Source organism: Saccostrea cucullata, unplaced genomic scaffold, assembly GCF_032062105.1.
Source record: "Saccostrea cucullata isolate Sc308-1 unplaced genomic scaffold, CSIRO_AGI_Scuc_v1 ctg996, whole genome shotgun sequence".
Lineage (NCBI taxonomy): Eukaryota > Metazoa > Mollusca > Bivalvia > Ostreida > Ostreidae > Saccostrea > Saccostrea cuccullata.
This window is the reverse complement of record NW_026926902.1, coordinates 44,071-60,257: the sequence shown is the minus strand read 5'-3', so window position 1 is coordinate 60,257 and position 16,187 is coordinate 44,071. Positions and strand designations below refer to the sequence as shown.

General features: G+C 33.5%; 1 protein-coding gene and 1 long non-coding RNA gene across 2 annotated transcripts; both read left to right on the top strand.

Moving 5' to 3' along the window:
* Positions 1-82: 82 nt before the first annotated feature.
* On the top strand, positions 83-2,275 carry LOC134272849 (cartilage acidic protein 1-like). The gene has a single exon (XM_062755014.1). It carries the CDS (start codon positions 188-190, stop codon positions 1,865-1,867), a length of 1,680 nt encoding a protein of 559 aa, XP_062610998.1. The 5' UTR covers positions 83-187; the 3' UTR covers positions 1,868-2,275.
* A 12,411-nt stretch (positions 2,276-14,686) lies between these two features.
* On the top strand, positions 14,687-15,747 carry LOC134272848 (uncharacterized). Its single transcript, XR_009993304.1, has 3 exons — positions 14,687-14,747; positions 15,175-15,310; positions 15,677-15,747. It is a non-coding gene; the product is annotated as an uncharacterized LOC134272848 (long non-coding RNA).
* Positions 15,748-16,187: the final 440 nt, after the last annotated feature.

Sequence of the window (16,187 nt, the reverse complement as noted above, 5' to 3'; positions counted from 1 at the left end):
GCGTTTCCGGTCTGTCTATCGCTTAGTCAGAGAAATGTTTCATATCATGAGAAAATCAAAGCGCTTTAGTGACCATGTTGTAAATAAACTTATTTAACAACACGCACGTTTCGTAACTTCATCACGTGTAGGAAGTCCGCATATATGTAACGCAGCGTTTGCAAATTGAAACACTTGCGTGTACGGAATGCACAAGAAAACAAAGATGAAGGGAAACGTTACAGCTATTACATTAGCTTTCCTATTTTCCGTTGTTTCGTTGTACATCGACAGCATTAATGCAGCACTGGGACAAAATGATGGCATGTTCAAAAGAACGAAATGGTTGAAAGGACTGGATACTTCTCAGCTAAACTATGGAGTAGCTGTTTCAGATGTAGATAACGATGGGTCTCTAGAATGGATCGTTGCAGGTTTTAGTGGACCTAATTTTGTGTTGAAATACAACGCTACAACCAAAAGTCTAGTCAATCTTGCAAAGCAAGATCAAAGATTTAGTGCCATAGGTGATGTTGGTGGTCAAGCAATTGGTGTTTGTGCGTGTGACATTGATGGAGATGGACGAGAGGAAATTTATTTCCTGAATACAAATAATGCATATGCTGGTCGTGCCGATTATGGAGATTCATTTTTCAAATGGAGGAATGGTAGGTACGTCAATTTATACTCGGATCCAGTCAACTCCAGAATGGAAGCCAAGAGTTTTGCTGGCCGGTCAGTAGCTTGCATTGACAGACTTGGAACTGGAAAATACTCTATCATTATTGCAACTTATTCTCAGGGAGGCACTGGTAACTTTGCTTTAGTCGAGATGGATGAAAACCATCCGAGCAACAATGTGAGGTCGGGAAATATTGTGTTAAAAAATGTAGCAAGTGTTGCAAATATCAATAAAGCCACTGGTGGAAGAGGACTTGTTGTGGGGCCTATTTTGGGGAACAATGGAAAATCTGACATCTTCTTTGGAAATGAAGGTAACCCGTGGATGGGAAATCCCGGAGACAATTTTCTATTCAAAAATCTTGGAAACGGATCATTTGTAGATATTGCTGAACAGGCAGAGATTCAGGACAAATATAATAATGCAAGAGGAATAAGTTTAGGAGATTTTAACAGAGACGGATTACTGGATATTGCCTATGGCAACTGGGCTGGCCCACATAGACTGTTTATGCAATATATATCAGCCTCTGGGGTTAGGAAATTTAAGAATGTTGCCACAGGAGATTATGCTGTTCCTACAAAAATCCGCACTGTTATTGCCGCCGATTTCGACAACAACGGGGACACTGACATATTCATGAACAACATCTGTAGCCACCGAGATCCAAATGACAGGGAGCCTAATAAATTATTCACTATTGTACCTAATCCAGTAAATAACAGTAATGATCCTGTCATCCGTAAAATTGACATCGGACAGGCTAAAGAGCCGCGGGGGTTCGGAACGGGGGCAGCGATAACGGACATGGATGGAGATGGTTTACTAGACCTTCTGGTGTCACACGGGGAAAGCAAAACACAGCCATTACAAGTGTACAAGGTAAATCGTCAACTTGCTAAAGATTCGACCGGGAAAAGAAATAAGTGGGTGAGGGTGTTCCCCCGTACCAAATACGGGGCACCGGCCCGAGGGGCCCACGTAAAGTTAACTACCCGGTCAGGGAAGGTTTACAACAGTGTTATTGATGGAGGATCAGGGTATCTCTGCCAAATGGAGCCCATTGCACACTTCGGAATCGGGGAGGATAAACCACAAAGACTTGAAGTTCAGTACCCAGATGGGGTCATTGTGACGGTTGCGTTGAGGAAGTCAGATAAAAATAAAATTCATTATGTGGACCATCCTAATAAAGTGTCTCAATAGCTATAAATACATGTATATCAAAATATTTATATAAAACAGGATTGAATCTCGTACTTTTTAAATTATTTATATATCTTATTAACTACTCTAACTATAACCATTTATTTTTTTTGCAATAAAACTGCCATTTCTTTTACAAATACAAGTAATCTGAAATGTATGAATACAATTTTATGTTGGTTTCGTTTTCTGGTCATGCAAATTGTTGATTGTTTATATATAAATGTAATTGTGATGAATATTTTCAAGGAACTTTTATTAGTTCATGTGCATATAAAAACGAAATCGTTATCAACATATTGAATATGTTTTCGTGATAATACAGGTATTGATACGGGTGTTTTATTGTCAATGGATCTCAATGAGAAATTGTTTTATAGACAAATTAAAATTGGAGAAAGAGTATGAATAAAAACGTGAAAATAATTGTCTTTGCTCTGTGTATTGGGTTTAGGTAAACATTTATTTTTACAAATCACACATGCAAATGTGCCTATTTTCACATTTCTCATATTTTTACATTTTCATAATCTGAAAAAAAATGAGCTAAGCAGCTGGTTATTTGATTTTCGCACAATCTAAAAAAAAAAACCTTTCCATCTCCCCAATAAAAGGGATACATGTACATCCAATGAAAAAGTTTGATCAAAAACAGTTATAAGTATTTGGCGGGAAAAAGGAGGGATGCCTTTCATTGAAAAAAAATCTATAGTAAAAGTAAAATATTATTTTGGAAGAGGATACATTCAAAGTTGAGTGGCAAGAAATGACATTGAGAAGTGGATCCAACAATTTAAGGATGATTAAAAAAGTATAAGAAACCGACGGTGTTCGGGAGAACGCATGGATAGAATCCAATAGAGGAGGGTCCTTTCTAGTTTCAGAAATCAATACTTGGCGACGGCTCTGTCAGTGCGTGCAGATCAGTTAATTAAAATTTTACTTTCAAATTTGTTGCAAGTCGAAAATGAAATAACAGTAAATTTCATATAAAAGCAGATTAAAATCAGAAATTTTCAGGCTTGCTTAAGAGTGATGACGCAGTATCAAGGCCGTAACTAGGCTCAAATTTTTAGTGAGGCAAGGGTGCTTGGCATTCTTAGTCCCAGATGGGGCAAGGGTAGTACCTGATGGCCAGTGATGGGGGGTTCCAGGGAGGGGGGGGGGGGGGTCCTGAAACCTGGGTCTTAGAAAATAAAAAAAATGATCTCAGAAAGTTTTCTTCTACGTTTTAAATTGTTGCCTGCATGGAGTGGTTTAAGAGCGTATGGTCTAGAGTCGTAGACTAGGGAGTTGATCCCCTCTGCGGGATGTAGATACCGGTCCTTCGGATGAGACTGTAAAAACCGAGGTCCTATGTCATAGTAAGTGATGGCACAAACAAAATCTCTCACTATTCAAACATCTTCAGTGACCCTGAAAGCCCGGTACAGACTTGTAAATCAAGTAAAACTTGCAGCCCTCCACCGGCAAGTACTTGTAGTGGTGTCTCAATACGAATGAGGAATTCTTAGAAGGGATCTTTAACAATCAAACAATTTATAAAACAAACATTTTGAATTATATTTTACATGCGTTCTAAATAAAAATGAGGTATCTGGTGAGATGAACAAAAAATTAAAAATATTAATTCAGCACGACGAAACACACAACTCATAATTTCAATATAAAACTTTTCACTTTTCAGAAAACTAAAAATTTAGTGAGGCATTTGCCTCACTTGCCTCAATGGTAGTTACGGCCTTGAGTATTTTATAGCGTCAGCTTGCAGAGACAAAAATGCGTATTTCGTAGATCTAAATGTATATACGACAGAGATAAATTATTATTATACCCCCCGCTTGAAAAGCGGGAGGGTATATAGTAATCGTTAATTCCGTCCGTCCGTCCGTCCGTCTGTCCGTCCGTCCGTCTGTTACGCTTTTGGGTACCCTTCTCTTATCCGCAACTCTTCTCATACCAATGTAGGAAATTTAATGACACTTTCACAGAATCTTTATTACACTTTGCTATTGTGCACCTCCTATTTTACTTTTTGATCCGACAAATATTTTGAATTTTCCAGAACAAAACATGGATACTGCCATTATATTCATATGGGAGGCGGGGGGTATTATTTAGTGAGCTCATTGCTCACAGTACCTCTAGTTAACTCTAGAATTAATGAGGAATGTATTCATAGATTCGTGACAAGATTGTTTGTTTTTGAAATGCATTTTTTTTTATTTACGTAGACAAATCGCCTGTAAAATGTTTTTTTTTTATTTAATTGATGATTTAATTTTAAAGCTATGGTGTCCGGATAGGGCCATTTGCTTTAGCGCGACATCGCGTTCAGATAAACACGCCATCGCGCTAGCACACAACACGCCGTCGCGCTGACGCAACTTTGCACAACGCGCCGTCACGCTAACACACAACACGCCGTCACGCTAACACACAACACGCCGTCGCGCTAACACAACTTTGCACAACACGCTGTCGCGCTATAACACAACTTTGCACAACGCGCCGTCGCGCTAACACACAACGCGCCGTCACGCTAACGCACAACACGCCGTCGCGCTAACACAACTTTGCACAACACGCAGTCGCGCTAACGCAACTTTGCAAGTTTCACAGTTTAGAAAGAAGTCGTGTCCGGAAATATAAGACTGCGCATGCTTAACCACATAATGGATGAAATTCTGGATGAGATTGGTCTTGGGAATCTTAAAGGTACGGAAGTGTATTAGGGCCGCAGCAGTATTTTTTTTATTTGTTATAACAAATTATTAATTTGTTATAACAAATTATTAATTTGTTTAAACAAATTGATAATTTGTTATTACAAATTATTAATTTGTTATAACAAATTGATAATTTGTTATAACAAATTGATAATTTGTTTTAACAAATTGATAATTTGTTATAACAAATTGATAATTTGTTTTAACAAATTATAAAAATTTGTTATAACAAATTACTAATTTGTTTAAACAAATTGATAATTTGTTTAAACAAATTGATAATTTGTTTTAACAAATTACTAATTTGTTTAAACAAATTACTAGTTTGTTTAAACAAATTGATTATTTGTTTTAACAAATTACTAATTTGTTTAAACAAATTGATAATTTGTTTTAACAAATTGATACTTTGTTTTAACAAATTACTAATTTATTTTAACAAATTGAAAATTTGTTTTATCAAATTACTAATTTATTTTAACAAATAACTAATTTGTTTAAACAAATTGATAATTTGTTTTAACAAATTGATAATTTGTTATAACAAATTGATAATTTGTTATATCAAATTAATTATTTGTTATAACAAATTAATAATTTGTTGTAACAAATTAATAATTTGTTATAACAAATTAAGGAAAAATACTGCTGCGGCCCAAATACGCTTCCGTAGCATGCGCAGTCTTATATTTCCGTACACGACTTCCTACTAGACTGTGAAACTTGCAAAGTTGCGTTAGCGCGACGGCGTGTTGTGCAAAGTTGTGTTAGCGCGACGGCGTGTTGTGTGTTAGCGCGACGGCGTGTTGTGCAAAGTTGCGTTAGCGCGACGGCGCGTTGTGCAAAGTTGCGTTAGCGCGACGGCGTGTTATGTGTTAGCGCGACGGCGCGTTTATCTGAACGCGATGTCGCGCTAACGCAAATGGCCCTATCCGGACACCATATTATACACAGTATAATGTGTTTGTAAAATACCAATGCCCCATTAGAACAATTGCAACTTACGACGGTGGTTGAAGTTTCTCAAATGCAAGTCAAATTCCAAGGTCAAAATTGTTGGTATCAAGAGGGAGGTCTTTTCACAGGGAATACACTTGTGGAATATGAAAGCCCTGATCTTTACTGTTCAAAAGCTGTGGTCAAGATTCTTTTTCAAAGTGGGTCAAACTTTTAGGTCAAGGTCAAAAATATTTATATCAATTTAAAGGTCCTGTCAAGTGAAATCACAGTGAATGCACGTGTGAATATGAAAGCCCTAACTGACACTAGCTGTTCAAAAGTTAATTATTGCCAAGGTTAAAATTTGTGTATTTTAGTAAAAATGAACCAAACTCCAAGGTCATGATCAAGGGGTCAAATTTGGTAGTATCCAAAGAAATTAAGCTCTTGTCTGAAGGAATACACCTGTAAAATATGAAATTCATCCCCAACACAGGAAAAGGTTGTTTGCAATGTTAGATATTTGGTGGACAAACAGCTAGACAGACGGACGGACAGGGCAAATAACTATATATATATATATATATATATATATATATATATATATATATATATATATATATATATATATATATATATATATATATATATATATATATATATATATATATATATATATATAAAATCCAAATTCAAATGATAAACTCAAACTTTTATCTAAATCGCTTTCGCCCCTTGCGGGCTCATCAGTAGATTTGAAATTGTAAACAAGTTACATTATGACGTCATTCTCGTGACGTTATGTAGGCAACGTTATACATAATGATTGTGACGTAATAATAATCACAGTTCAATGAGGCGCACAGATAAAGTTTTACAGTTCATCTGATCAAAGTTAAGCGCCTATTATAAATGTACAATAATGGAGACATTTTATATAAAATGTACATAATAAAATAATTTGATATAAATTCCTTTTAGCAGTTCAATTTTGGTTTAAACAGATTTATAAAATATTGTTCTTTGGCTTTCCGTAATTGTTCATTTTCCTCTTTTATTTTGTAAAAAGGAAATATATAAAAATGTCCTTTGCCACAAGAATCAAAGTGTTCACTACATTGCGTGTTTCGTATGGTCGGATCCTTAATCTGTTGTTTGTGCACGCGAACACGATCGGCTAATTTGGTTCCGGTTTGTCCTATATAATTTTCCTCACATGTAGGACACGTCATACAGTATATAAGGTTTTTAGATTTACACGTCATAGAAGATTTAACATCAAACTTCATTCCGTTTTTAAAAATAATGGTTTGGCCGGTTTTTAAAAATTGACAGGTTCCGCATCGTGGATCCTCGCACTTAGAAACCATCGGTTTCTCGGGGTTCGATGTAAATTTGGCAGTGGTAAGAATCTTTTTCAAATTGGGAGGTTGACGCCTGCTGTGTAGTATATCCTCTGGTTTAATAAGGTCCCTTAATGTTTCTGATTGTTGAATAATAGGGAAAAATTGTTTGGCAGTTTTAAAGATGTTGTGATTTCTTGGGTTGTGGGTTAGAACAAAAGGGATCTTTTCGTTGCTCTCCTCTTCGTGATGTCTAATAGTACGTAATAGTACGTAATTCGTTAATGGGTATTTCCTGAAAGCAAAGGAAATACCCATTAACGAATTACGTACTATTAGACATCACGAAGAGGAGAGCAACGAAAAGATCCCTTTTGTTCTAACCCACAACCCAAGAAATCACAACATCTTTAAAACTGCCAAACAATTTTTCCCTATTATTCAACAATCAGAAACATTAAGGGACCTTATTAAACCAGAGGATATACTACACAGCAGGCGTCAACCTCCCAATTTGAAAAAGATTCTTACCACTGCCAAATTTACATCGAACCCCGAGAAACCGATGGTTTCTAAGTGCGAGGATCCACGATGCGGACCCTGTCAATTTTTAAAAACCGGCCAAACCATTATTTTTAAAAACGGAATGAAGTTTGATGTTAAATCTTCTATGACGTGTAAATCTAAAAACCTTATATACTGTATGACGTGTCCTACATGTGAGGAAAATTATATAGGACAAACCGGAACCAAATTAGCCGATCGTGTTCGCGTGCACAAACAACAGATTAAGGATCCGACCATACGAAACACGCAATGTAGTGAACACTTTGATTCTTGTGGCAAAGGACATTTTTATATATTTCCTTTTTACAAAATAAAAGAGGAAAATGAACAATTACGGAAAGCCAAAGAACAATATTTTATAAATCTGTTTAAACCAAAATTGAACTGCTAAAAGGAATTTATATCAAATTATTTTATTATGTACATTTTATATAAAATGTCTCCATTATTGTACATTTATAATAGGCGCTTAACTTTGATCAGATGAACTGTAAAACTTTATCTGTGCGCCTCATTGAACTGTGATTATTATTACGTCACAATCATTATGTATAACGTTGCCTACATAACGTCACGAGAATGACGTCATAATGTAACTTGTTTACAATTTCAAATCTACTGATGAGCCCGCATGGGGCGAAAGCGCTTTAGATAAAAGTTTGAGTTTATCATTTGAATTTGGATTTTATTTTATCCATACCAAGGAAAAATAATTTTTTGAATATATATATATATATATATATATATATATATATATATATATATATATATATATATATATATATATATATATATATATATATATATATATATATATATAGTTATATATATATACACTCGAATCTTCAATTCCGAGGGAATAAAAAATGGATTGTTTATTCTAATCACAGGCACTTGATTCTGTAAAACACACACACACAAAGAATGATATACTATTAATCAAAAATGTTATTACAGTATAAAGTGTCTGCATGTGGCTATACCACATGTATAAAAATGCCAAATTAAAATTTAGAAGAATCGACTTCATGCAAAATCTTATAAATTTGAAGGTAACTGAACAAATTACGTCGGGACAGTATCTTGAATATACTGCACATTATTTCTCCCTATTTACATAATTTGGAGCTAGGCCTACATCAGGCTTTTTAGGTATTAAAACTCGAAAACAGTTTTGTTCATACAACACATGTACCTTTATGATTTTTAATGAAGGTCAGTAGCAATGTTTTTATACTGATTTAAATGAACTTAATACTTATAAAATTGATTAATTAATTCTAGAGATATTTATGCATACAAAAATTATAAGTTTTCTGTCTTATCCGGCTGATGGAACCGTAATGCGAATAGTTTTAGTACGACTTAACTAATTCCATTCAACCGGAAGTTGAAGTAAAACCGCTAGTTTCGAAAGCATTATTTTTAATTTGAAGAAAAAATAATCGATACTGCGATTTTCATAGGTGCAACTTTTAGAAAATTATATATATTCTTTATACTTAAGAATAAGAAAATGTAGAAGTATCATTTGAAATGGTAAGCGCTTCATTTTATTTTCATATTTGTCTTCCATTTTTTTTTCACCCAGACTTGTCGGGAGGTTAAGGGGGATGAACAAGCCATATTGGATCAAGTCTGGTGTAAAATAAGATAGATCTATACCAAGAATGTGCTTAATACTCTACCAAACTAGCCCAAAGTTACTCAAAGTGCTAATGCACTCATTGCCTACAGTTAGAGACCAAAATTAGGAAATAATTAAGATTATTTTGTTTTAATTAGGAGGAAATTATTCATGTTAGAACTGCGCAGCTACAGCATTCAACAGATGAAAAATGCATTGAATATGATATCGGTTCGATTCATTGATAATATGGCTACAACCATTTGTTTCGCTTTTTTCTTGTCATTAACTCATTATCCGCCATTCCTCTGTCACACAGAGTTCAAATAAAATTGATTTTAGAATAAATGCGACCATAACAGCATCAAGACAAGAACTTTCTAAGTAATAATCCTTAGGTTATATAACTTACTATTTTTAATTGTTGCATCGCATCGTCTTATTAATGAAAAAAACGCAGTTTTAACCCCACTCCAGAAAATCGGGAAAAATGTTCTGTTTATTGCTCGAATTTCCTTTTTCATATCATTCCACTGAGCACGTGTTTGGCATGTGCATATATCTGTTGTGGATAGATGCGTTTATTACCATGATTATATTCAATTTTTCATGGAACAAGTCTTGATAATTCGTTGGTTTCTTTAAAACTCAAGAAAAAAGATAAAAATGTCATAAACATATGTGTTTACGACCGGTCTCTTTTCTTTGGCGATAAAAGTTATTTTCAAATGGGGCTCTGCAAGGAGGATGCTTAGCTTTTAATTTGAAAATGTTAAACAATATGCAGTGCATGAAAAACAAATTGTAATTACATGTATTACATTCGAAAAGTTGGTAAATATGTCTATTTTGTTTAGCAGTTAGTAAATTTATTTTGTTGACCGGTTTCGACCTGTGACGGTCGTCATCAGAACAATCAAGCATGTAAATTTATCTACTGAAGTAAAAAATGCGGATGACGTTGCTATATACACAAAAATTGCGGATGGCGTTGCTAAATACAAAATAAAATGCGGAGTGTTTTGCACATATGCGGACTTGCTTAAGAATGGTACTTTATACAAAATATACTCAATTATTAATTAATTAATTATTTTAATGTATTTTTACGAACAATTATTATCCTCCATAAAATAGAACTATTCAGAAGTAGCAATTTATGAAACCAAATTACATTTTATGTTATCCCAACATTTATAGGAAATGTAATCTAATGTCCATTTGTATAATTTTACGCACTCTATATATACATGAACAAACCATCCGTATTTTTTTCCATTGTGACGTCACAGTCTACCGAAACAGCTTGATGATGCCACAGAAGAATAATAATCCACACAATTTATGGACGTTTTTATCAATCATAAAACAATAATATTAGCTACTGACTAAATCTTAAGTCAGAAAAAAACTTTAGAGGAAACGTAAATTGAGTATATTTTGTATAAAGTACCATTCTTAAGCAAGTCCGCATATGTGCAAAACACTCCGCATTTTATTTTGTATTTAGCAACGCCATCCGCAATTTTTGTGTATATAGCAACGTCATCCGCATTTTTTACTTCAGTAGATAAATTTACATGCTTGATTGTTCTGATGACGACCGTCACAGGTCGAAACCGGTCAACAAAATAAATTTACTGCTGCATTCTCACGAAGTGTTGGTGATCTGGTTTATACTTTTAAGTTTATAACTTTAGTTACAGACCCTATTGAATACCTTTCGGTATCCACACGCGAGAATCTTCCGCAATTTTAACCTCAAGGTGTTGGTCTCCAGCTTTTCTTTGTTTTGTTGTTTAGCAGTTAGATAGAAAAATGATTAGTTAGTTTTAGGATTTCCTTCAGGCACCTCACATAAATATCTAGATTGTTTGCGATAACCCACACATTGTATGGAGTAATGTTTGGACATAAAAACACATCATGTCTCATTATGTTGACAAAGTTGTAAGCTCTCACTAACATATGAAGTTTGATAAAATATATTGAGTTGTTTCTTTGAAATTTAGAAGGGAGCACAATGTTTGCAAAGAAAGGTCTATGTCTATCTTCGCAAAAAAAAAAAGAGTGAGAGGCAACCCCCCCGAAAATCCTATGTTTGTTTTTCAAAATAGTGCCAAAGCTTCAGAAATTTTGCATTACTAAGTATGTGATGGAACATATGTACTAGCCTTATATTGTTAAGACCACTTTTTACAAAAATATTTGCATGGTTGCCCTCTCTCGATCCTGACCTCCTGCCTAGAAATGGCCCGACTCAATTTTTTTTACATCCCATTACACAATATTTTTTTCTTTTTTTTTTTCGTCAACAAATATGTTTAAATTTTAAGGAAAAAATTTTTCTCACCTATAAATACAGACCCAATAACTTTTCCCTGAGTTGGGAGGACCACCAAATGTCATTTTAAAGATGGTCTAAAATACTTAATTATGTTGAATTTTTTCTTGACTCTGTAAAATTGTAAATTTGACAATATGGGCAAATAGACAAAAAGTTTTTTATTCAGTACATAAATCTCCTAACCCACTCTGAATGATTTCATTCCTTTTCAAATGGTGCTCCGATGTGATGAAAATTGTAAATGTTTATTTACTATACCAGTAGGTGCTAAAACAAGGTCATTCATATTGATTTTATGTGTCTAATTTTCTTTGTGTTTCATTGGTAATAATGAAGATTTTGATAGATAAAATGAGTTATCTGTGTCAGACTTAGAAACTCTTAATTTTGAACTTTGATGGTGCTCATTTTTCCTTACCTGGAATCAAAGACTTTAAGTATTTTTTTTTTTTATATCAATACGTACACTATTTCACAACTGTTCGATAATAATACTAACTACTTTAAGCCACACTATAGCACATTTCCTCTTTTGAAAGTGTTCATATTATTTGAAACAATTTGCAACTGTAATTCTCTTCTACTTTTTAAGATTATTATGTACCTCCATATCAAGAAGAGGTCTGGAAAATAAAATTCTGTGCTAAAAGTAGACCACGTGCTGCTATCCATGAACTACTTTCATGGTTCTTTACACTCATTTTGAAGACAACAGTACCTTGTTTTGAACTTGAAATTACCATTTAAAGGTGCAAAATTTAGACATTTTCTCAAGGCTCTGCTGAATTCTGTAGCTGCGCAGTTCTAAGGAGCATATCAAAAGCATTTTTCTGCAAAAGTATAGATAATATATGCACAACATGCATTCATTTATGCATATTTATTAGGGATGTCAAAATGTTAATTTTCCTTAGTCAAACATTCGATTGCATTATTCGAATGATAGTCGACTATTCGGGGCATTTATTATTTTTTAAGCACATTTTTTCGAGAGCTGTGTAATTAAATTGGAAATTTCAAAGAAATTGGAAATGGGGAAGTGTAAACACACACTATCCAAACCTCCGATAAAAATGTTAAATACCGTTTGTTCAATTAATGATTGCCCAAGCTATATATCAAAATGTCTTTTAAGCAAGATTATTGGTTTAATAATTATATATCAAACTTTCCACCTTCACGGTTATGCAAATATTGTGTGTTCCTAAGCATCTGAAATTACTAGAATTTATAAATATAATTGGTACAAGTCAATTAAATAATTTTCATAGTCCAGTATAGCGTTGTATAATTTACTACGTACAATAACAAAAAAATCAGTGATTGAGAAATGATTATCGCGGTATGTAATAACTGTGGAAAATTATTTATACACTGCGACTGTGTTTGAGCTCTTATTCGTCTGAAGATGTACACTTTACAGCTGCATAGTTTGAGGATGGACCCTTTTTCAATTCTGAGGTGAAAATTTCATTATCATCCCCTTTTCTTATTCGAATGTTGTTTCATTATTCGATCGTCGGTCCATTCGACTGACAGTCGAATGGTCGACTATTCGTTGCCATCCCTAATATTTATTGTATTTTTATCATAAGGACTTAAAATTTGATCAAAATATAATGTATTTTAGCCATTTGAAGAAATGTTTACATTTTGTTCTTACTGCACTAAAGCCCCTAAGGTGGCCGGACATCCCCCTTAAATTATGCAATATGATTATGCTATCAATGGATTTAGTTTCACCTATGTGAACTAAAGCAGTTTCTTCTCTTTTTGATTTACTATGAGATTCTTGCCTTATAAATAAAAACAATTTAGACCTATATCTTAGAAATGATAGACTGTGGACAGCCAGGTTTATTTCTCAGAGATGTTAATTGCAACCTGCAATACAGAATTCAGGCTATATTTTAGAATTAAATGATAAAACCACACTCTTTGTAACAGTAAACAAGAAAAGCTTACTTTCTGTTTTCTGTCTCCATCAATTCTTTAAGAGGTAGTCTTTTTCACAGGGGCTTGCTCCAAAAGTGTAATAATAATTTGATAAAAATCATATTCAGAATACTAAAACAACATGTATATGATTTATTATACAATTATGGACTCTTTTGGTGTTGAATATGGTTTGTTATTCACCAGAAAAATATTCATATTGACCGAGGCGAAGCCGAGGTCAATATGGATATGTTTCTGGTGAATAACAAACCATATTCAATACCAAAAGAGTCCATAATTGTATATATAGTCCAGGATTCGAATAAATAAGACATTGAAGACTGAATGACTACAGCACTTTCATTTACGAACTTCCGTCGTTGGACAAAATGCCAAGATTACAATTTGTCACCTCCCTGTTATCCTTTCCGAGTTTCGCCTTGTAAGACGTCCAAATGTTTAAAAATAATCCTGAAATAGGTTTGTATAATATTTTTCCTGCTCAGATACGTAGCTCGCTGCGGCCGTTGCAACCATTGTTTACAACGTTGTTTGAGGTATTGATTATGACGTCACAATGCAGCTGCACGCGCAATTAGTCAATTACCCCCCGGTGAATACGGCCTCAAATCCAGTGAATATGTAGTGTTATGAACTGTTAGCACTTGTATAGATTATATTGGGAATATGAATAGACTATATAATAAAAATAATTATGACACATCGGGAGAAGTTTTCATGTTTTTTTTATTATTATTTTAACAGAGAAGAAGTCAGGCCCCTAGCCAGAGGCTTACGGTACCCGTTTCATTCCCCCGACATGTACAAGAGAAAATTAAACCTGCGGTGGGTATTATTTATTACAATTAAACACTCTTTTCTTTTATGTTTCAGAATACATGATTTTCTGTGTTAGTTTTAAAGATTTTGGAAAAATTCAAGATACACATCTATCTCTGTATGTGTCAAGTTATGTTAATTTTCTTTAAATTACAGGTGAAGAGACCTCGCTATGAAGATGAAATGACAGAGATGAAAGGCAACCCTTGTCAACAATCACCAACATACCCTCAGTCAATTATCCAGATGCAAGGGTTCATGTAAGTCACACAGGTGTCTAAAGTCAAGAACAGATTTAGCAACCCTTGTATTCAATTTTCATTGATTTAAGAGTAAATTTATCTGAAATAGAGGAATAAATGTGAATTTGTATCAGAATTATCATTAAACATTTATTTACTATATTTGTTTCTCTTTCTTATATTTCCATACATTTAATATTTTTCTTTATAAATAAAATTGTTCTGTGATTTTCTTAAAAATTGATAGGAAGAATTTATCAGGAAGATATTATCCAAGCCATTTAAGGTCCCTATACCTAATTACAAAGGTCAGTATAAATGTGTGTGTTTCCTTAAAGTAAGTTTTAAAACCTTCAGCATCATGATACCATTGAATGCATTTATACAAAATATATTTTTTAGACAGACAAACTTTGTCACTTCTTCATAGAATTTTTCAGTAAATAATACCGTATAAGTAAAATTTTTAGCGAGGATTTAATTTTGGCATTATTAGCTAGGGTGCCGAGATTGCTAAAATTGAATATCGCTAAGAATTAATTGCGTTTTTATTTGTAATAGCATCTTAAATGTGCATTTTAAAATTGCGAAAATAACATCTCGCTAAAAATAAATTACCAGATTTTAAGGACAAATCGCTAAAGTTGCATCTCGCTAAAAATTCCACTTACACAGTAATACAAGGATACCATCCTAAATATTGGAGAGTACAAATTCAGCATATTTTGTTTTAAGGACCACTTGCTGGTAGAGCACTTGGAATAAGGCGACAAGGTACAAGACAATCTCTTCATGATCCCAATGAAGAAGGGGCATTAATTCTCTACTCTCCTCCTGAGTTATCTGCCCATGAACAACTAAAGGCTGATTTGTAAGTAAACTATTTGGTAATGATTGCATGTCTGTATAATTTGCTAAAATTATCAAAAGTCAATTTTGTAGATTATTTATTAAGACATGAATCAGCATTTTAGCATATTCTTACTATGAATGTATATTGTGAACTCAATATAATAATATGGCATGTTTTGAGACCTGTGTTGCTGGACCCATTCCCAATCCAAAAATAATCATTTTTTTTCTAATTTCAAACTTCTTTTCAATTAAAGTCCTTGAATAATTTAAGAGACATAAATACATGTATTTGCATGATGAACAAGTGAGAAAAAAAGTTCATGTCCATCTCTGTAAAGGAAATCTGTATCTAGAATCTTTATGTTTCTGTGTGTATTTACAGGGACAAGCAGCCAGTTCATGTAGTGGTGGATCCAGTGTTATCCAAAGTCTTGAGGCCTCATCAAAGGGAGGTCAGTGGCATCATACTACATTTGTAGGGTTTTCTTTTTATTGAAAATGACCATACTCTGAAGCTCAAATTACTAATCACTGACAGAATACTGTTATTTATCAATTTCTTTTCTTTCTCCAGCATTTGTTTGATTTAATTTATAATGATAAATTAATTTTAAAAAATCAGAAATCCTCTTATGTCTTAAGCAAGTAACAATTATTTTTTCCTATTGTGGAATTTTTTATGAAAGCCTGATTGGATATTATATATACATCTCTTTTCTTTCCTGGTAAATTAAGGTTTCAGTGATATGCCTCTCCATATGTACAGTTTGGAAAATATTTCAAAAAAGTTTCTAAATAATGATACTTTTGGAGTTGATTTCGTTCTTCTATTAAATTAGGCAAAAAATTGTTTGGGATTATTTTTCTTCAATATGTTTAACCTATTTCCTTTT

What these genes read in the sequence shown, in the direction of transcription:
- LOC134272849 (XM_062755014.1), top strand. Translation starts at nt 188, where the DNA reads ATGCACAAGAAAACAAAGATGAAGGGAAACGTTACAGCTATTACATTA.